Source organism: Rhinoderma darwinii, chromosome 3 (assembly GCF_050947455.1).
Source record: "Rhinoderma darwinii isolate aRhiDar2 chromosome 3, aRhiDar2.hap1, whole genome shotgun sequence".
Lineage (NCBI taxonomy): Eukaryota > Metazoa > Chordata > Amphibia > Anura > Rhinodermatidae > Rhinoderma > Rhinoderma darwinii.
The window spans coordinates 297,483,706-297,505,478 of record NC_134689.1 but is presented as its reverse complement, the minus strand read 5'-3'; the positions used below and the strand labels follow the sequence as shown (position 1 = coordinate 297,505,478).

Sequence of the window (21,773 nt, the reverse complement as noted above, 5' to 3'; positions counted from 1 at the left end):
ATATGGGCCTGTGATTATGTAATGCCGGGGTAGGGAGACAGACAGGTGAGCCCTAATCTACCCGCCACTCAGTCCCTGCCTATCTGCAACGGCCCGTCCTAGGCGACGGCGTACAACTGGACGACGGTCCCTACGCTCACTATGTGCACGACAGATAAACAGACAAGGGTACACAGAAGCTAGGGGAACGGGGCAGTTGCCCACGGAACACCGTGAGCAACAAGAGTAGTGAGCGAGCCGAGTCAAACCAGGAGTGTACGAGGTACCAAACGCAGAACAGGAGAGTAGTGAACGAGCCGAGTGAAACCAGGAGTGTACGAGGTACCAAACGCAGAGCTGGAGAGTAGTGAACGAGCCGAGTCAAACCAGGAGTGTACGAGGTACCAAACACAGAGCAGGAGAGTAGTCAGTAAGCCAGGGTCTATATGGAGCAGAGGACAGTACAAGCAGCAGCAGAGCCAGGAAACCGACAGAATCACAGGCAAAGGAGAAGCAGGAAGTGAAGGTATAAATAGACAGAGGGCGGGAGCTAGCTCCGTCTGGCGAGGCTGTGATAGGCTCTCCCACTCCTCAGCCTCCCAGCCTGATTGGTAGAAGGAGGGGTCACTCGATCAGACTTAGGAGCAGGTGCAGACTGACTAACCACGGGCGTCGACACAAAAGCTGTGTCTGGCAGATCCTTTACAGGTCCTAACATAATTGCACAAGGGTTTTCAAGTGTTTTCTAATCATCCATTAGCCTTCTAACACAGTTAGCAAACACAATGTACCATTAGAACACTGGAGTGATGGTTGCTGGAAATGGGCCTCTATACTCCTATGTAGATATTGCATTAAAAACCAGACCTTTGCAGCTAGAATAGTAATTTTGCACATTAGCAATGTACTGTATAGAGTATATTTCTGATTAATTTAATGTCATCTTCATTGAAAAAAACTGTGCTTTTCTTGCAAAAATAAGGTCATTTCTAAGTGACCCTAAACTTTTGAACGGTAGTGTATATATACGATGTGTAATATCATGATGCACAGAAACAGTTCAATAACAAATTGAGCTCTGCTGTAGTGATGTAGTGATCTTTAACTTGACTCTTAACGCATTAAATACACTGTAGCAAGAAACTTTAACTTGACTACTTTTAATGGCGTACCAAATTATTAAACTGCATTATAGAAAGGCTATAGAAAAGTATATACATTTCATTATATAAATTGAGTTACATAAATTAAATTTAATTGCGAGAACAAAGAAACTACAAGAAGGCAGCCCATAATAAACATACTAATGTATCTTATGCCACAATCCCTTTGTTATAATGTTTTTTATTCAGTGAATCCTCCTAATTGGTCATCACTGTTCAGATTTTGTTTCTTGCATCGTGAGATTCTAAATTATCTTGCCGTTCTGTACTCAAAACAAGAGCCAGACCAAGAGAACTATTATTCTTTCTAAAATACAAAATCCTGTAGTAGGCCTCATGCACATGGCCGTGCCCATAATCACAGCGCACGATTGCGGACATGGTCGGCCCCCAACTCCCGCGGCCCGCGTATCGCATTTTACAGAAAGGTGTCCGCGGTCAATAGAACAGGGCGGTTCCGTAATTGTGGACCTTATTGTGGTCCGCAATTACGGAGTTTTTCCACAGTCGTGTGCATGGGGCCTTATAACTCAAGGAAGAGCTACAACTGTGAAGAGTATCACAATGCCTCCTTACTATGGTTGGTAAAATAGTATAATAATAGCTTATTATAGACTAGATACAACATAACTTTTCCAGGTGAATATTGTATGCTGTAATTGTGTGCTTTAAAGGCTATGCACACCTTGGAAATCGTTTTCTATCAGTGTGTTTAGTGCAATTTTCTAAATACTTTTTAATAAAAATTATTTCTACTTTTTGAGATACAGCTGCTTTGTATCCTGTATACAGAGCAGCTGTATCTTGCGCTGAGACCTGAATCCATCAGGTCAGCGGCACTGAGGTTTTCAGTGTCAGCGGGTTCTCCGTATCTCTGACACACAGCATCCACCTGTTATCGATCACAACTAAGTTATGAACTTAGATGTGATCGGTAACAGCTCGATCCTACGTGTCAGAGACACGCAGTACCTGCTTTTCACTGAACCCGTCAGTCCCACTGACCTGACAGATACAGGTTTCAGCGCTAGGTACAGCTGATCTGTCTACAGGATACAAAGCAGCTGTATCTGAAAAAGTTGAAACTATTTTTAATAATAAGAATTTAGAAAGTTGCACTAAACACACTGACAGTCATGGCCATCATGTTTTGAAGATATTTCAGAGGTGTACATAGCCTTTAATATGTTGGGAACTACAAATGTAGTGTGTATTAATTATTGAAAAAGACTCAATACTTTTTGTAAGTTGTGCTCATATAAACCCCTTTCCATATTCCGCTTACAACTATATATTATAAGTTGCCCATTCATTTTAACAGATGTCATATGATATTACGCAGAGCTTTTCCAGGAAAAAACAAGTGATCCCCTGATCACTGGGCAGCTTCATTCTAGAAGTTACTTTACAACTATATATTTTTTATTTTTTGGTACAGTTCTCAACTCATATGAATTGCACAAAACTAGTTCACTTAGGCCCCATGCACACGACCAAAGTTTTCATCTGTAATTAGGAATTTACGGATGAAATTGCAGACCCTTTCATTTTTATAGGCCCTGGAAACCTTTCGGTATATTTCCGGATGTGTATCCGGGCCGTAGAAATGATCCACAAAATATAGAACGTGTCCTTTTCTTGTCCGAAATTGCGGCATAGACTCGCCCATAGAAGTATATGGGCGCTTCCGCAATTGCAGACTGCTGCGGATGTGCGTCCGTATTTGCGGATATGTATTTGCGGACAGTAAAAACCATTACGGTCGTGTGCATGAGGCCTTACTGAGCTGGTGTCGTGAGCACATACTGTATGCTGTTATCTTGAACTAGCCCTTCTTGAAACATACCTGTACTAGTATTTTACAATGGATCTAGAGCTGAGTACCTTGTACTTAGGCCCCATGCACACGACAGCAAAAAATCTCCGTTTTTGTGGACCGCAATTGCGGTCCGCAAAAACGGAGCCATTGACTTTCATTGAACACTGACACCTTTCCGTAGCACTACGGAAGGGTGTCAGTGCCGTGGAAATGTTTCCCGGGAATTATGGAACATGTCTGTTTTTTCGCATTTTGCGGGCCGTGCTCCCATACGTTGTATGGGAGAACAGCCCGAAAATGCGGCTGTCAGTCAGCGGCCGGCCGTGCCCGCAATCGCGGGCCGTGATTGCGGGCACGGTCGTGTGCATGGGGCCAAACAAAGGATTTCCACCTGAAACTTAAATATGGCCCTATCTCGGTAAATAAGAAGTTAGGGCAGCAGCCAAACTTTATGTATCTTTTACTTACAGTGATATTGACATTTTCCATTCCACTGTTGAGAAGCTCATTCAAAAGTGACAAACAATGTGGCTGCTCTTTCATGTTTCTGCAACTGAATAGAGAAATTGCAATATTCTAGTAAAATAAACATCGTTAACAAGATTTAGCAATGACTGTAACTTTTGATTTACCGACATATGGTCATTGATATGTTTTGGGTGGAAAGGCCCTTTAAATTATAATAACGATTGAATGGCTTTCTTCCTCCTCATTTGCTGAACTATTCCTGGTATAAACACTAATGGTTGAACGCTTTCACTGTAGTGTTCCCTGGGGCTCATCTTCACCTCCACAAAATCTTCTGTCAGCAGAGCCATGACAACATCAATAATTGCAAATGACTCCACTGCTTGGTAGATGAAAACAGATTGCTGTGCTGTATGTATACGGAAGTGTGTTCACATGGTTTTCAATTCTATAAATACTGTAGAGAGGAAGATATGAGAAAATACACCTTCAATTGTTAACTTCTCATTAATGAATCATTTACAATTCAACATTTTAGCAAGGGTTCATCTAAAGGTTGTTTTACACGGGCAGATATTGCCCGTGTTTACCACTTTTAAAATGAGCTCCGATTGACAATATAGCTCGTTGATCAGCGCTGGTTTGTTCCTTTCACAAGGAGCAATGATCATTTAGTATATGGATGAATGATCGTTACTCCGATCGCTCATCCCCGTTTACACAGGGAGATGTGCTGCCGTCTAGCGATCTTTTTTTTTTTAGCTACATAAAAGATGCGATCAGTCTATGAACGAGTGTTGCCCTGTTCATTGGCTGATCGTTGCCCTGTTTACAGGCCAATGATCGAGAATCAGCGTTCATATGAACGCTAGTTTGCCCAATCATTGGCCTATGTTAAAGGGTCTTTACTGTGGTGAAATGCTCAGTCTCTGAAAGCCAAGTGGTTGACTGAACATACCTGGTAATCAAGCTACGGATGTAGCCATCTTTAACCAGTTCAGGACCGGGCTATTTTGAGCCATTTAGCTATTTTTAGCACGCGTTAGTTAAGTGGCTATAACTTTTTTATTTGTTGGGCTAGCGACGTGATTTTTGTGATGTTTTTTTCCATAGACAATGCAGGTTTCTTTTTTTTATCATTTTTATACACATCCTGTTTGCTATTTTAGAATTTTTAGGCTTAAAATTTGAAAATAATAGTAAAAAAATAAGCTTTTTTAAGTTTCAGCTATTTTTTTTGGTAATAACATAGTTTTACCCTAAAATAGACCTTTTATTTGTGATCGTCATTGTCTACCGTAAATTTTAATATATTACATGTCTATATTATGGTAATTGGGTCAGGTCTAGCGTTACGACAATGATTGGCGGGGGGAACGTTTTTTTGGGGTGGGTATTTTATGTGTATTTATTATACATTTTTTTTGCACTTTACTTTACTTTTATCTTTTTATTACTAAGGTCTGTCCCTCAAAGGTCAGAAAAGACCTTTAGGGTACTTTATATATTTTTTTTCTTGCTTTTACACCATCTTTTTGCACAGCAGCCCCAGTTACAGGGGAAATCAGCCCTCTCATAGTGACTATTGTGGCAAGTGTATCTAAGTATAGTGTATCTAGTAAGACCCAGCAGCAGTCTGCCACTAACGGCCACTGCCTCCTTTCCTATACACCGCGCTCATTGAGCGAAAGATGCTTCTATCTTCTCCTCATGGTCCCCGGCAGTCACTGACTGCCGGAGACCCGACATTCAGCTGCCCGATCGTGCGGGCAGCAAGTTAAAACCCGCGTCGTAAATAGTCTATGGCGCGGGTTTTAAGGACCCTGACCGCCGGCCGTATATACAGAGCCAGTGATCGGGAACCAGTTAACTTGATTCTGATAATTTGCTGCAGCAAGATATCACACAACAAAAGCCATTGAAAAGTCAATACGTTAAAAGTCAAGGTAAAGACGGCTACATCTGTAGTGTGTCTTCCATGCTAAACTAGTAGTTTTTATTAGTTTAGTCTCTCCCTAATTAGTTTAGATTAGTTCAATTTAGTCTCTCCCTAAGGCCTCGTGCACACTTACGTCACCGTTTTCACGGCCGCTTTTGACGGGTTCGTGAACCCGTTTTAGCGGCCGTGTGGTTTCCGTGTGCACTCCCGTGTGCACTCCGTGTTTCCGTTTCCGTGCGCCGAGCATGGTACTGTCCAGGGTGACAGTACCATGCTCGGCGCGCGGAAAATACAATTTTAATGTAATAAAAAAAATAAGTTCATACTTACATTCCTCCTGTCCGGCCTCCAGCGTTGACGTTCAATCCATGTCGCCGCTGCAGCCAATCACAGGCTGCCGCGGCCTCGGCAGCCAATCACAGGCTGCTGCGTCACAAAAGAAGGTCGGACTGGAGGAAGAAGAGGGACTCGTCACCAAGACAACGACCGGGTACGTATGAAAGGCTTTTTATTTTATTTTTAATCAGCAGCCTCTTTTCTCTATCAGTTATTGATAGAGACAAGTGGCTGCCGATTAGTGTAATATTTTTCTAATGTTTTTCTGCCCGCCCGCCCGCTAGGCAACGGCTCCGTCACACACGGACGGCACACGGATGCTTTCCGTGTGCCTTCAGTTTTTTTGACGGCCCCATTGACTTGCATGGGCCTCACGGTCACGGAATCCCGGACCAAAGTAGGACATGCTCTACTTTGGATCGGAAAGGAGCAACGGACCGTCAAAAAAACTTAGGTGTGCATGGCCCCATTCAAATGAATGGGTTCAGGGTGCTATCAGTGACAAAAACGGATAGCACCCTGAAGGAAAAAACTGAAGTGTGCATGAGGCCTAACTGTCCAGTGGTTTGAACCCCGCCACGAGCGATCTAGCGATCTAATCATCCAGTCTCTTCTTCTAGCACAATGTCACTGTAGATGACGCACACGAGGGAGAAAGAAGAGACTATAAGCACACTCCTCTTCAATCACTCCTGGGAAGGGCAACTGTGACTAAGAAGGCTGCATTTCCCCATGTTCAGGGCACTAAGCCAGGAAAAGATTCTAGATGCCAAAGCCTAGGGATGCCCCAGACTTTAAGAGATTTGTGTTTTGTTTTTGCTAAATAATTTTCATTGGATGTCACATGTAATTTGCATATGAAAAATCTCCATTCTGTGCAATGTATATAATTTGCTATGCTTGTTAGGCTATGTTCACACGGGGTCTTTTGCCGAGTTTTTTGACGCGGAAACCGCGTCGCAAAACTCGGCAGAAACGGCCCGAGAACGCCTCCCATTGATTTCAATGGGAGGCGTCGGCGTCTTTTTCCCGCGAGCAGTAAAACTGCCTCGCGGGAAAAAGAAGCGACATGCCCTATCTTCGGGCGCTTCCGCCTCCGACCTCCCATTGACTTCAATGGGAGGCAGGAGAAAGCGTGTTTTATGCCCGCGGCGCTCAATGGCCGCGGGCGAAAAAAGGCGCGATAATTGCTATTCACACGGAGTATTTTGGGGGAGGAATATCTGCCTCAAAATTCCGTTTGGAGCTTTGAGGCAGATATTCCTCCCCCAAAATACTCCGTGTGAACTTAGCCTTAAGGTGCCCCTGTGATTGTTGACGATTTGTTGAAGAACTTCATCTTCCTGCATGTTTATCCTATGGTTGTGTTGTGTCTGTGTACCTTACTATTTAGTAAATAATTACATTTCAGTGCATTTCATATTGCCATTTGATGTCTGATAGATTTACCAAAATGATGTCTACTGTGTAACAAACAGTATATTATTATTCCATCTGCTGACAGATTTATGACCAATGCATTAATCGCGATCTCCGACCATATGCGTGAAATAATTTGCTAAATGACTCAACACTGACTACATAAAATATCTGCTTGACCTCGGTTATGGCTGCATACAATCTATGATGATAGACAATTTAGTAGACAACATTTTGTGGTACATGCAACTTGATGCCTGCCAGTCCATAATACAATTAGAAGCGTATATCTCTATATCTACACGCAAAGCTGGGATAAGGTGGGTTTGCAACGTTTTATCTGGAAAATATCTGCAGTTTGTGTAGATTTATGAGTCGGAATAAGAGACTCCTGTTGCCATAGCAACACAAGCATACCCTTGTTACAGCACCACCTGTTCTGCAGCAGTCTGGAGACCGTTGCATGCTCAGAATATTCCAGCCCTTCCCCTGCTGCAGTGCATAATAACAGTGGCTTCTGGAAGTGGCCATCAATTTGACAATTATTAGAAAATCATTTTACAATAGAAGAATTCAGAGAATTTTGCTAGCAGTGCTAAATAAACACATTGAGTTATTAAATGTGACAATGTTTATTACAAAACAGAAATGAAAGAAATGCCAAAAAAACAATGCAAAAGTGAAAAAAATCTATTATCAATGTGATTGATCACCTCGGGCAGCTCCTCCACTTTTTTCTAACACTATTTTTCTACCCTATCCTGTTGATCCACTATAACCATCACAGACTAATGGTGACAGAATTTGCTAACAAAATCTATGAAGACAAAGTGTCCCATTGGAGAGTCCGGGCTGTAACTTAATGATGTACAAATGGACATTAATTAAAGGCTACATCTACCTTCTTGACCATTTAAAAAAAAAAATGTATTCCTTGCCTAAAATACACCTAGAATAAAAAAATGAAGCAACTTTGCAAATAGTATTAAATAAAAATCGCCTGTTTTGTGTATAGAGCTTTTATGCAAACCTATGTGTCCCCATTTTATCAGACGACTAAAAAAACCTCTGCGTAGTCTGTTTCTGCAGACATATTGCCATCCATCTGTCCCATACTTCTTTCTAACCTACCAAATAAATGTAAGGCCTTATTTACACGAGCGTGTTAAACATCCGTGGGACGGCCGTTGAAACAACGGCCGTCCCACGGACCTATGTAATTGAATTCGGCCGTTCACACAGAAGTTGTTTCAACGGACCGCGTGAAGGATCTGTGGGAAAATAGGACATGACCTATATTTCACGCATCACGCATCCTTCCATAGACTCTCATCTATGGGGGATGCGTGACATTGCGTCCCGCAGCGCTGAGCACAGATGCACCTCGGACGTGAAAAGCTGACGTTTTTCACGGGCGAGGTGCACAACGCTCGTGTAAATAAGGCCTTAGTATGTAGTAGGGGACAGATAAAAGCCTGATCAGACTACTCAGGGTTTGTTTGTAGTCTGTGTTATAAAGGAAACCTATAGATCTACATAGTAGCTGTAGGTACAAAATGTAAACATATTGCATTTAGCGTTGCCAAGAACATTTTCGGTACAAAATGCAACCAGATTACAGAAAAAGCATGTGTACTACTAACAAGTATTTTTAAGACATTTTTGTGGCACAGTCTGTGCTTTGCGGGTGTGGTGCAACTGTGACTCACATTACAATGCCAAGTCTGGACTTATGCCACTTTCACACGGCACTATTTTGGTCAGTATTTTGAATCAGTATTTGTGAGCCAAAACCAGGAGTAGGTCCAAAACACAGAAGAGGTACAATTTTTTCCATTATACTTTTATTTATTTCCTCTACTGATTTTGGCTTCCAAATACTGTTGCAAAATACTGACCAAAATGTTGCTGTGTGAAAGTGGCCTTATCCATAGGTCTCATGTACAGGGCCGTATTATGGCTCCGTTTTGTATGAAGCCATACTAGAGCACCCATAGAAGCTCCTGAGGCCTTTAATGTATATCTGTATGTATACCGAGTCATACAAACATTTTTTCAGTAGATTCCTTACAAAAAAAAATGTGGCATGCTCCATTGCATGCCTTATGTTTGGAGCTCTACTCCACTAGAAGAATAGCTCCGTACATACGGCACCAGTCGGAGCGTTGTGTAGCGGCACATGTAGTCTTATATGACCCTGTATGATGGAGTCGTATGGGACTCCATGTGCCGGTGTACAGCCTCTGCGTGCATGAGGCTTTATTGCGTTTTACATGTTATGGTATGCAAATATTGTAATAAGGTAAAGAAGTATAGGTAGTATGTAACTAGTTACAGTTTTTATTCTTTTTACTTTACGGCTATGTTCACACTGAGTTTTTTGACGAGTTTTTTGAAGCAGAAACCGCGGCAAAAAACTCATCAAAAACGGCCCGTTGATTTCAATGGGAAGCGGAGACATCTTTTTCCCGTGAGCGGTAAAACCACCTTGCGGGAAAAAGAAGCGACATGCCCTATCTTTGGGCGTTTACACCTCTGACCTCCCATTGACTTCAATGGGAGGCAGAGAAAGCGCATTTCTCTGTGTTTTATGCCCGCGGCGCTCAGTGGCCGCGGGCGAAAAACTATGCGAAAATTGGCGTGCAGGGAGAGGAAAATCTGCCTCAAACTTCCAAACTGAATTTTGAGGCAGAAATTCCTCCTGCAAAAAACTCTGTGTGAACATAGCCTAAAAGGCTGGGTTCACACTGAGTTTTTTGCAGGAGGAAAATCTGCCTCAAAATTTCGCTTGGAATTTTGAGGCACATTTTGCTCTGCCTGCACACCGATTTTCGCTGCATTTTTCGCCCGCGGCCATTGAGCGCCGCGGACATAAAACACCGCGAAATACGCTTTTTCTGCCTTCCATTGATGTCAAAGGGAGGTAAGAGGCGTAAACGCACAAAGATAGAGCATTTCCGGAACCGGCTCGCGGGAGAAAACTCCTCCACCATTTTTTGGCGCATTTTCCGACGCCGTTTTCTGCGTCAAAAAAACTTGTAAAAAAGCTCAGTGTGAACTGGCCCTAATAGTCGTTCTGTTTATTATTATTTTGCCTCTCTTTTTTTACATGTGTCTCCAAAAAGATTAAAGGGACCTTTGGGATACATTATAAATATATATATATAAATGTTTTCCCACTATACTTTTCCTGTGTAAACTGGAGCTGCTACGGCAGCTCCAATAATAGGGGAAATGAGTCCTGTTACAGTGACAATTGTCTTTATTAGGGCTTTGCTGGATCTTTCTGCTGGCACTGGATTCCTAGCGATCATATGACCAGTGGGACCAATACTTTGTTTTCATTGAGTGCTGTGCATGGTAAATCTATTTATTACACCTTCTGTCTTCTCTCCTGGGCTCTTGACAGTCTCTCATCTACATGATCGCGTGTGCAGCCGGTTTCAACCTGCTCTATACATTTGCATTGCAGTTTTGAAGCCCAGGGCCACGCAATGTGCATGTACATTGCACAGTCCTTAACAGGTTAAGGTGTAGGTGCAGTAATGTTTCTATATTCAGATTAAAGGTATTCATTAAAAGGCTTGTCCACTTTGTGTTAGAACAGCCCCCTGAAAATAAGCTAATCACAGGGTGCCCCGCTGCTGGGATCACCAGCCATCAGATGCAGTCTAGGGGGCAAACCTTGTAGCACGTGTTCAATTTATTTTTATAACATTTGATTTTTAATAAGATTTTCAAAAAGATACAAAATGGACAAAAGGTCCAACAGCTTCACGACAGCTTCAGAGGTAATAATACAATATTACGGCATCAAATAAAATAGAAACAATACAAACAGTTAGGGTATGTTCACACACACTATTTACGGACGTAATTCGGGCGTTTTAGCCCCGAATTACGTCCGAAAATGCGCCTCAATAGCGTCGGCAAACATCTGCCCGTTCATTTGAATGGGTCTTACGATGTTCTGTTCAGACGGTCATTTTTTTTACGCCCCTCTGTCAAAAGGCGGGGCGTAAAAAAGACGCCCGCGTCAAAGAAGTGTCCTGTCACTTCTTGGGACGTAATTGGAGCCGTTATTCATTGACTCCAATGAAAAGCAGCGCCAATTACGTCCGTAATGGACGCGGCGTTCAAGCACCTGCACATGCCGTTACGGCTGAAATGACGGGGCTGTTTTCTCCTGAAAACAGCCCTGTAATTTCGTCCGTTACGGACGCTGTAGTGTGAACATACCCTTGGGGTATGTTCACACGGCCAAATTACGGACGTAATTCGGGTGTTTTAAGGGTATGTTCACACACACTAATTACGGATGTAATTCGGGCGTTTTTGCCCCGAATTACGTCCGAAAAATGCGCCTCAATAGCGTTGACAAACATCTGCCCATTGAAAGCAATGGGCTGACGTTTGTCTGTTCACACGATGAGTATATTTACGCGCCGCTGCCAAATGACGGCGCGTAAATAGACGCCCACGTCAAAGAAGTGACCTGTCACTTCTTTGGGCGTAATTGGAGCCGTTATTCATTGACTGCAATGAAAAGCAGCGCCAATTACGTCCGTAATGGACGCGGCGTTCAAGCGCCTGCACATGCCGTTACGGCTGAAATTACGGGGATGTTTCCTCCTGAAAACATCCCCATCATTTCAGCCGTTACGGACGCTGCCGTGTGAACATACCCTTACGCCTGGAATTACGTCCGAAATTACGGCTTGAATGCGTTGACAAACATCTGCCCATTGAAAGCAATGGGCTGACGTTTGTCTGTTCACACGATGAGTATATTTACGCGCCGCTGCCAAATGACGGCGCGTAAATAGACGCCCGCGTCAAAGAAGTGAGCTGTCACTTCTTTGGGCGTAATTGGAGCTGTTATTCATTGACTCCAATGAAAAGCAGCGCAAATTACGTCCGTAATGGACGCGGCGTTCAAGCGCCTGCACATGCCGTTACGGCTGAAATGATGGGGCTGTTTTCTCCTGAAAACAGCCCCGTAATTTCGGCCGTTACGGACGCTGTAGTGTGAACATACCCTAAAGAAAAACAAAACAAACTGAGCTTACAGCCATTAGAGATGACACGAGTACAGAAGATCATACCTGGTATTTAGGCCTGATTTACACGAGCGTGTGCGTTTTGCGCACGCAAAAAACGCGGCGTTTTGCGTGCGCAAAAGGCACTTAAGTGTATGTTCACACTACAGCGTCCGTAACGTCCGAAATTACGGGGCTGTTTTCAGGAGAAAACAGCCCCTTCATTTCAGCCGTAACGGCATGTGCAGGCGCTTGAACGCCGCATCCATTACGGACGTAACTGGAGCTGGTTTTCCATGGAGTCCATGGAACACAGCCCCATTTACGTCTGAAGAATAACATGACTCTTCTTTGAAGCGGGCGTCTTTTTTACGCCCCGCCTTTTGACAGCGGGACGTAAAAAAATGACCGTCTGAACAGAACATCGTAAGACCCATTCAAATGAATGGGCAGATGTTTGCCGACGCTATTGAGGCGCATTTTCAGACTTAATTCGGGGCTAAAACGCCTGAATTACGTCCGTAGATAGTGTGTGTGAACATACCCTTACAGCTGCGTGTGTCATCAGTGTATGACTTCAATGGGTGCGTGATGCGCAAAAAACGCAGAAATATAGAACATGTCGTGAGTTTTACGCAGCGGACTCACGCTGCGCAAAACTCACGGACTGTCTGCACTGCCCCATAGCCTAATATAGGTGCGTACGACACGCGTGAAAAGCATGTGCGTCGCACGCGCGTATATTACGCTCGTCTAAATGATGCCTTAGACTGACTCCAGGCAGTCCACTGTTTTTTTTATTACGATTATGCATGTTAGGAGAAAAAGTTAGTGACGTTTCATGATGATATTGGGTGTTCACCCTACTAATAACCTCCCAAAGGGAAGGGGAGATGGGAGACTTCCAAGCCTAAGCAATAGCTAGTCTAGTAGCAATAAGGATATGGTGAACAAATACTTTTGATTTAGGAGAGAAGTCCTCTAAGGGCATGTTCAGTATAGCTAAAGAAGGGTTCCTCGGAATGGGGAATTTAGTAAATTCTGAAATTAGTCCAAAGAGATCTTCCCATAAGGATACAATAGCTAGGCTTAACCACCACATATGAAGTGGAGAGCCTGTAAGCCCACACCCTCTCCAGAACAGTCTAGAGCTACCACCTGTCATATGAGCTAGTTCAAGTACCATCTTAGGCTCTGTTCACACAGAGTTTTTTGCTGGCGGAAGAATCTGGCTCAAAACTCGTTCATGAATTGTGAGGCAGATTTTGATCTGCCTGCACGATGTTTGCCGCGTTTTTCGGCCGTGGCCATTGAGCGCCGTGGGCAAAAGATGCAGTGAAAACCGCTTTCTCTGCCTCCCATTGATGTCAATGGGAGGTCAGAAATATAAACGCCGAAAGATAGGGAAATGGGAGGCGTTTTCGGCCGTATTTTGGCGCGGTTTCCGTGTCATAAAACGTGTCAAACAACTTAGTGTAAAATTTATTTTCCTTATGAGTTCTACATGGTTCACAGAAATGAAGCTTTAGGGCGGGTTCACACGTGGCGGAATTTCACTTAAATTCCGCTGCGGACACTCCGCAGCGTTAATCCGCAGCGGAGCCGTTTCTCCATTGACTTTCACTTTAATTTAGCAGTGTTCGTTTAGACGCTGCGTACAATTCCGCTGCGGAGCATAGGCTGCGGAGCGGAATGTGGTGTCCGCAGCATGCTCTGTCTGTTGCGGAGCAGTGGCGGACTGGTTGCGGACTCATTGCGGAAGTTCTCCATTCACTTCAATGGAGAATCGAAATTCCGCAATGAAGTCCGCAGATGTTATGTGTGGTGTGGAGCGTATTGGTTTTACTACCATGACATTTCTTCATTCTGGCTGGACCTATGTATTTCTAGGTCTACAGCCAGACTGAGGAAGTCAATGGGGCTCCCGTAATGACGGGAGCGTTGCTAGGAGACGTCTGTAAATAGTCACTGTCCAGGGTGCTGAAAGAGTTAAGCGATCGGCAGTAACTGTTTCTGCACCCGGGACAGTGACTACCGATCCCAATATAGAGCAACCTGTCAAAAAAATATAAGTTCATACTTACCGAGAACTCCCTGCTTCTGTCTCCAGTCTGGCTTCCCAGGATGACGTTTCAGTGTAAGTGACGGCTGCAGCCAATCACAGGCCAAGCACAGGCTGCAGCGGTCACATGGACTGGCGCGTCATCCAGGGAGGTCGGGCTGGATGCCGAAAGAGGGACGCGTCACCAAGACAACGGCCGGTAAGTATGAAATTCTTTTACTTTCACTAGGGAAAGTGCTGTCCCTTCTCTCTATCCTGCACTGATAGGGAGAAGGGAAGCACTTTTCCCGCAGTCCGCAGCAGCTAGTCCGCATCAATGTACTGCACATTTTGTGCAGATCCGCAGCAGAATCTGCAACGCAGATTCTGTGCGGCATTGATGCGGACAGTTGCGGAGGAATTCCGCCACGTCTGGCCGTGCCCTTACATGGTGCCCATTGAAATCAATGAGCTGAGATACACTCTATGTAGACTCTATGTAGTCTCTCTCTCTCTCTCTCTCTCTCTCATTAATGGAGTTCCCGACGTCCCTTATAATTAACAGGGTATTTAAACATTTGATTTCTATACGAGACAAACTATTTAAACAAATTAAACTGATCTATGCACCATTAATTCCTGATGACAATCCTGTATTTTATTGCGAAAAAAATGTATTCATCAAGCCATACCAAAGTCACTGTTTACATGTGTCCACCAACAATTGCGCTGCAGACAGGGGTGATGAACTTGGCAAACCATCAACACACAAAACATTTTTACAGACAACGTGAAATTGTACTGTGACAATTATAAGTACTCTATACCTATAGTTTAGTATGCTATTATATTTACATTAGCAGCATTTACTATGAACTGTAACATGATGATAATCACAAGAACCCTAAACTTCCAAAATGTCACATCATTTTTTTTTTTACAGACAATGGACATAAGTGGCCTTTTCTAGACGTTTGGCAACCCTCCAGTACTCTCCTGTTTGGGCAGGACCTAAAGAATAAAACCACTATGACACTTATGGCTCATTCAGACGAGCGTATATATCTAGTCAGTGTGACGGCTGTTAAAACTACGGCCGTCACACGGACACATGCACTTCAATGGGGCCGTTCACAAGACCGTTGTTTCAACGGAGTGTGTGAAGGGTCCGTGAAAAAATAGTACATGTCCTATTTTTCTGCATGTCACGCATCCCCCATAGACTCTAGTCTATAGGGGATCTGTGACAACATGTCCCGCATGGGTGCACCTCGGACGTGAAAAACTGCAGTTTTTCACGTCCGAAGTTAACTACGATCATCTTAATGTAGCTTTACAGTACATACAGATGTAGCCAAGTATATCTTGACTCTGATAACTTGCTGCAACGTGATATCACACAACAAAAGCCATTGAAAAACCATTGAAAAAGTAAAGTTAAGGGTATGTGCACAAGATAACTGGCTTTTACATCTGAAATTACAGACTGTTTTCAGGAGAAAACAGCTCCGTCGTTTCAGACGTAAATGCTCCTCCTCGCATTTTGCGAGGCGTCATTGACGTCCGTATTCTTGAGCTGTTCTTCATTGAATTCAATGAAAAACGGCTCAAATTAAGTTTCAAAGAAGTGCCCTGCACTTCTTTGCCGAGGCAGTCATTTTACGCGTCCTCGTTTGACAGCTGTCAAACGACGACGCGTAAATGACAGGTCGTCGGCACAGTACGTCGGCAAACCCATTCAAATGAATGGGCAGATGTTTGCCGACGTATTGGAGCCGTATTTTCAGGCGTAAATCGAGGCATAATACGCCTCGTTTACGCCTGAAAATAGGTCGCGTGAACCCAGCCTAAAGCTTCTTGACACTGTATTTAATGCATTAAAAGTCAAGATAAAGACGGCTACATCTGTTGGCAGAGAAGTAAGAGGAGGGGAAGCTGGAGGAAATGTACATGCCACTCACAGTCTAAACCAGGCGGTCAGCAACGTTCGACACTCCAGCTGTTGTAAAACTACAATTCCCAGCATGCCCTGACAGCCTATGGCTGCAATAATATAGCCTTTGGCTGTCAGTGTATGCTGGGAGTTGTAGTTTCGCAACAGCTGGAGTGCAGAAGGTTGCTCACCTCTGGAACTGTACAGAACTGCTCTGTATGAACCTGATCTAAAAATCTTAAGAACAAACTTGATAAAGAAAATGGAAAGATCACTTGTATCTTAAATACTGCAGAAGTAATGCCATTGACATAGAGATATAAAATATACAATTATAACCAGATTAGAATAAGCATCATATCTGTCTGTGCTTTTCCTTCAAATGAACAATGTCATTTTTTTGCACGTGCTAGATGGCGGTAGAGCTCCTTTATTGCAAGCATTAACTCATGGTGTTCCTCATCCGTGACCAAATACCAGAAATAACTCATCACAACAGAGCAGGAACAAAATGCTGCAAAGCTACAGATTACGAGATAACAAAACATCTTTACCTAAACAATAGAAACATAGTAAACAATGTTGTCTTGAAAGGTAGGTGACTTTGAGCAGTATGAGGGTATGTTCACACGAAGTAGCAAAATACATCTGAAATTACGGAGCTGTTTTTGCCTGAAAACAGCACCTGATTTTCAGAAGTTTTTTAACAACTCGCGTTTTCCGCTGCGTATTTTACGGCTCCAAAAACATCCCAAGAAGTGACATGCACTTCTTTGATGCAGGCGTCTTTTTACGCGCTGTCTTTTGACAGTGACGCGTAATATTACACCTCGTGGGAACAGAACATCGTAAAACCCATTGAAAGCAATGGGCAGATGTTTGTAGGCGTAATGGAGCCGTTTTTTTCGGCGTAATTCGAGGCGTAAAAGCCCCGAATTACATCTGAAAACAGTGCGTGTGAACATACCCTGAATGTTACAGATCTATCTGCATCTCCTTTTCAACATAATAGCCAGGGCCTAAAAAAGTGAAAGCTGTTGAAAACTATTGAAAGCCGAGCATAAGATTGAAGTCCTCATCGAGGAAGACCGAACCAATACGTTTGAACACACTGCGAAAGAGATGCCATGCCAGTCCAAAATGTTAGTATCATGAGAAAGTAATTTAGAAAAAATTATTAGAAAATAAAGTCTATAAATTGATGTTGAATTAGTAACTTCTCAAATGAATATATATAACATGACGCCGGCCTCCTAAATGATTATATGGTTCTGGTGCCACCTGTCTGTATGGGATATGTAAAGGGCATATACATTCAAACCCCAAGAACCAGCCCTAAATATATCACAAATCACGGAGGCAACACTCAGGGCATGTCTTCAAGTCTGACCAGGACCTTCAGGAAACTTCAGGCACCACGTACAGTATTTAGAATACGTTGGACCTATATAAATAAGTGCTAAATAAGATAGAGAGATGGATGTGCACTGTACATATACCAGCAGATACAAATAAACACCGTGTTCTGACTTGAACTGGGCAAAGTTCTTTTTATTTTCTAAGTTTGCTCTCAGACGAAGCTTTGGCATGTCAGGGCTTGGGCATTTAGGGCATTGGGAAAGTGTAGCCCAGGTACCTCTAGATAAGCTACTGATTTGGTCTTTCACATAGCAGAAATGTTCCTGCTGCCTCTGATGCTGAAGAAAAGACTTTACGAAAAAAAGTGATTGGCTACAAAAGTAACAAGAGAAGGATCTTCTGCTTGGAAAGGTTCCCACTTTTGGCCAAAAATCTGGAAGGGCACAAATATGGGCTTTGAAGGGCATGGTGGTAAATATACTCATGTAACTGTAACCTAATGCTGTGCTTTTGCTCATATTATTCTCAATATTTGGCTACTTTATAGTCTCACTTTGGCCGTCCTGCTGCACATTTTGCAGTGATCACTCTACTTATGTTATACTAACTCAGCTTCATATGATAAGCTTTTACAAAGAGCAGCAGCTCTGTAATGGGATGCTTAGTAGTGCTTACCAAGGTTTTCCAATAGATTAAATCATGTTGCTGATTTAATTGAAAATGTACTCTATGGAAACGTTTGCACTTGCTCTTATTTGCCTTGTCAACAGATACTGAATTTCAGTAGCATCTACTGAGCTACACAGGCTCAAACAGAATGGGCAGTCAACTCCATTTTAGCCAAGCTAAGAAACTGGCTAACTGGCAGCATACCAGATCTTAATGAAAAAGTCGGTCCAGCTATGCAAAGACTTTGACATTGTTTTACATTTTGTATTAACTTTGTCAATAAGCAGAGTGTGAAAACATATTGTAAGCCCAGTACTGTGTTATACTGTATGATTTTAGAGCTGGGCTTTCTTCAAACCTCAAGTTTGTTCTTATTGTAATCCTGGGGAATCAAGACAGTCATTGTTGTCTGTTTTATGCGCTTGAATAATGATATAAACCACAAAGCTTAAAAGTTCAAGTATTAAAGAGCTCACTTCTCCTGCACTTCTTTGTGGGAAAAGGAAAGGGATAAGTGCATAGGGTGTAACAAGATTGTGGCCATTGTGGTTATAATTTGATTATTTATGGCATATCCATAGGATATGCCATAAATGTCTTATAGATAAGGTCTTAGATCTGGGACTTGCACCTATCTTCAGATTGGGGGTTCCGCCGACCGATTCCACACCTAGTGAGATGGCCTCTGGCCACCGCATTCAGGCGGGGAATCGGTGTAGAGGTGGTCAGAGTTTTGGAAAAAGCTGAGCTCGCTGAGATACGATGTTTCCATAACGCCCATAGAACCCATAGAAGTGAATGGGAGTTATGGAAACAGCATAGCAAAGTCTGCTATGCTGTTTCCATGTTTGCGGAACTTGGGAGTTATAGAGACATTGTAGCTTGCTGTACTACGCTTTATCCATAACTCCCATTCCCTTCTATAGGAGTTACGGGAAGGGCATAGCACAGCAAGCTCGGCTGTTTCCGAGCTACTGAGTCTCTGCCTGGATGAAGCGACCAGCAGCTATCTCACCAGTCGAGGACAGGGGTCGGAAAAACCCTGATCACTAGATAGGTGTGGGTCCCAGAGCTGTGACCCACATCTATCAGACATTTATAGCATACACTATGAATATGCCATAAATGTCTAAGATGGGAAACCCCTTTAGTGCCAGTGGAATTTTTGTAATGACTTTTAGATCATGTTCAGATGTGGCGGATTTGCTGTAGACTTACAGTGCGGATTTCCTGCTGTCCCCATATACAGATTACTGATAGCAGTGGTATAATTGTAGTAGCCTATTAGATCACTCTTACCATTAATCTATATAGAGATACATGTGCAGAAGACGTAGCTCAGTCAGTGTGACAGCCCGATCCTGCTGATGGCACTGCATGTAGGACTGTGCAATGCCATTAAAGGTAGCGTGTAAATTAACTCATTAATTTACGTGGAACAGGTGGAAAGGGGTTTTCTTGTCATTATTCTAATATTATATGCTATTCCATGCAGAGGCATTTAGTAAAAAATATATATACCACGCCGTATACGTTTTTTTTACTATGGGATCCTATGGGCGACATATACAGCGGTATGTCTTTACATTTACATATGTCGCAGCTTTAAATTGTAAATACAGTACATTGTACGTAGGGAAATCCGTCCGGCATATATCTCAGACGGAAGGCAATCCCAATATATAAAATTTTTGTGCAACTGTTAGGCTGGGTTCACACAAGCACATTAACGTCCGTAATGGACGGACGTATTTCGGCCGCAAGTACCGGACCGAACACAGTGCAGGGAGCCGGGCTCCTAGCATCATAGTTATGTACGATGCTAGGAGTCCCTGCCTCTCCGTGGAACTACTGTCCCGTACTGAAAACATGATTGCCGTACGGGACAGATGTCCGGCAGCGAGGCAGGGACTCCTAGCATCGTACATAACTATGATGCTAGGAGCCCGGCTCCCTGCACTGAGTTCGGTCCGGGACTTCCGGCCGAAATATGTCCGTCCATTACGGACGTTAATGTGCTTGTGTGAACCCAGCCTTACCCTAGAGCACTGTAAGAAGTTTTCACTTTAGAATAAAGCCCATTAATAGTGGTATTAAAAATATATATCATTGGTCATTAATGGGTTAAGACCCCATCACCTATGAGGGAACTGTTCTTCAGCTAGAAGACCGCAACACCAATAAAAATTATTGTGTATCCACCTAGTGCAATGCTTTGTAATTCGTGGTAGGAATTGCTCTTTGAAGAGGTTGCATTAGAGTAGTAAAAAGGGTCTGTTATTTTGGGGGGTTTGTTTTCAGAAACGACTTTACTCTTGCCCATGGGCTGTGTCTGGTATTGCAGCTCAGCGCCTCCACTGTTTCTTGAAAAATGCAGACCCTGTTTCAACTCTTTTACAACCCTCTTACGTGCCTTTAAAGGGGTTGTCCATGACTGGACAACTCCTGATCTATCCACAGGATCGGTCATCAGTATATAATCAGTGGGGGCCGCCACACGGACCCCACACCGATCAGCTGCTCCGTCTGCCTCCGAGTATCGGACATCCATGCAGATGCCTCTGGTCATGGAATAGCGGCCGAGCTTCACTACTGCAGCTCTACTCCTATTCAAGTGAATAGGAGCAGAGCTGCCGAACGGACGCTATGCAGTGGTCGGAGCCGTCTGCTTCTGGCTCCAACTACTACATACCCTTTAAAACATCCGGCGCCTGGATGCAGCCGGAACAGCTGTTCGGGGCGGGGTTCGTGTGTCGGACCCCCACTGATCATCTACTGATGACCTATTCTGTGGATAGGTCATCAGTTGCCGTGGACAACCCCTTTAACCCTATACTACATTTTTTCACAATAGAATATGCTTAGCATTATTGATTATTAAAAAAAAATAACATACATTCTAAACTTGGCTTTGAAATATTTTATTAGTGTAAAATAACAATAATAGAGGCAAACCTTTGACGTTTGGAGAAAAGTGAGCCAGATGTCTTGTCACAAATAGCTTCAGCTGCTCATCTAGGTTACAGGAATCAAGACTGATATTCCAAGAGCGAATACCTGTGAAGAAGAAATCAAAGTTATTTAATGCAATATATATATCAGCTTACATGGGATAAAATGGAAGGTTACAATAATTGTTTTATATATGGTACTATAAATGAATGCTGTAAAACGTTCAACGGACATTATGGTAAACACTATTATCATATCATTTACATTATCTTTGGGCTCGTGCACACGACCGTTGTTTTCTTCAGTGTTCTTTTAGTGTTTTTCAGTGGTTTTTTTTTTTCGGATAGCATACTGAACCATTCATTTCTATGGGACCAAGCAAACATCCGTTTATTTTTTTTTCAGATTCATGTGTCCGTTTCACAAATTGTAGAACAGGTCCTAATGTCCGTATTTGCGGTCCATCTCACCGATTCTAGTGTATGGGTCCACCAAAAAACGCACAGCAACCAGAAGCCACTAGGATCCGTGTTTTGTGGTCCGCAAAACAGAAACAGCAGTGTGCATAATGCCTTACTATTATTAAAAATAATGCATTTGGGGTGATGCAAATGCACAATGTTCTCCACAATACAAAAGGTTTTCCATGGGTAAAAT

General features: G+C 43.1%; 1 protein-coding gene across 1 annotated transcript in view; it reads right to left on the bottom strand.

The window, feature by feature from the left end:
* MAP1A (microtubule associated protein 1A) overlaps nt 1-21,773 on the bottom strand; it is a 206,644-nt gene that overhangs the window by 144,058 nt on the left and 40,813 nt on the right. The window contains exon 2 of the mRNA XM_075858096.1: nt 21,120-21,221. Within this exon, the coding sequence (XP_075714211.1) occupies nt 21,120-21,221 (102 nt within the window). The remainder of the gene's footprint in view (nt 1-21,119; nt 21,222-21,773) is intronic.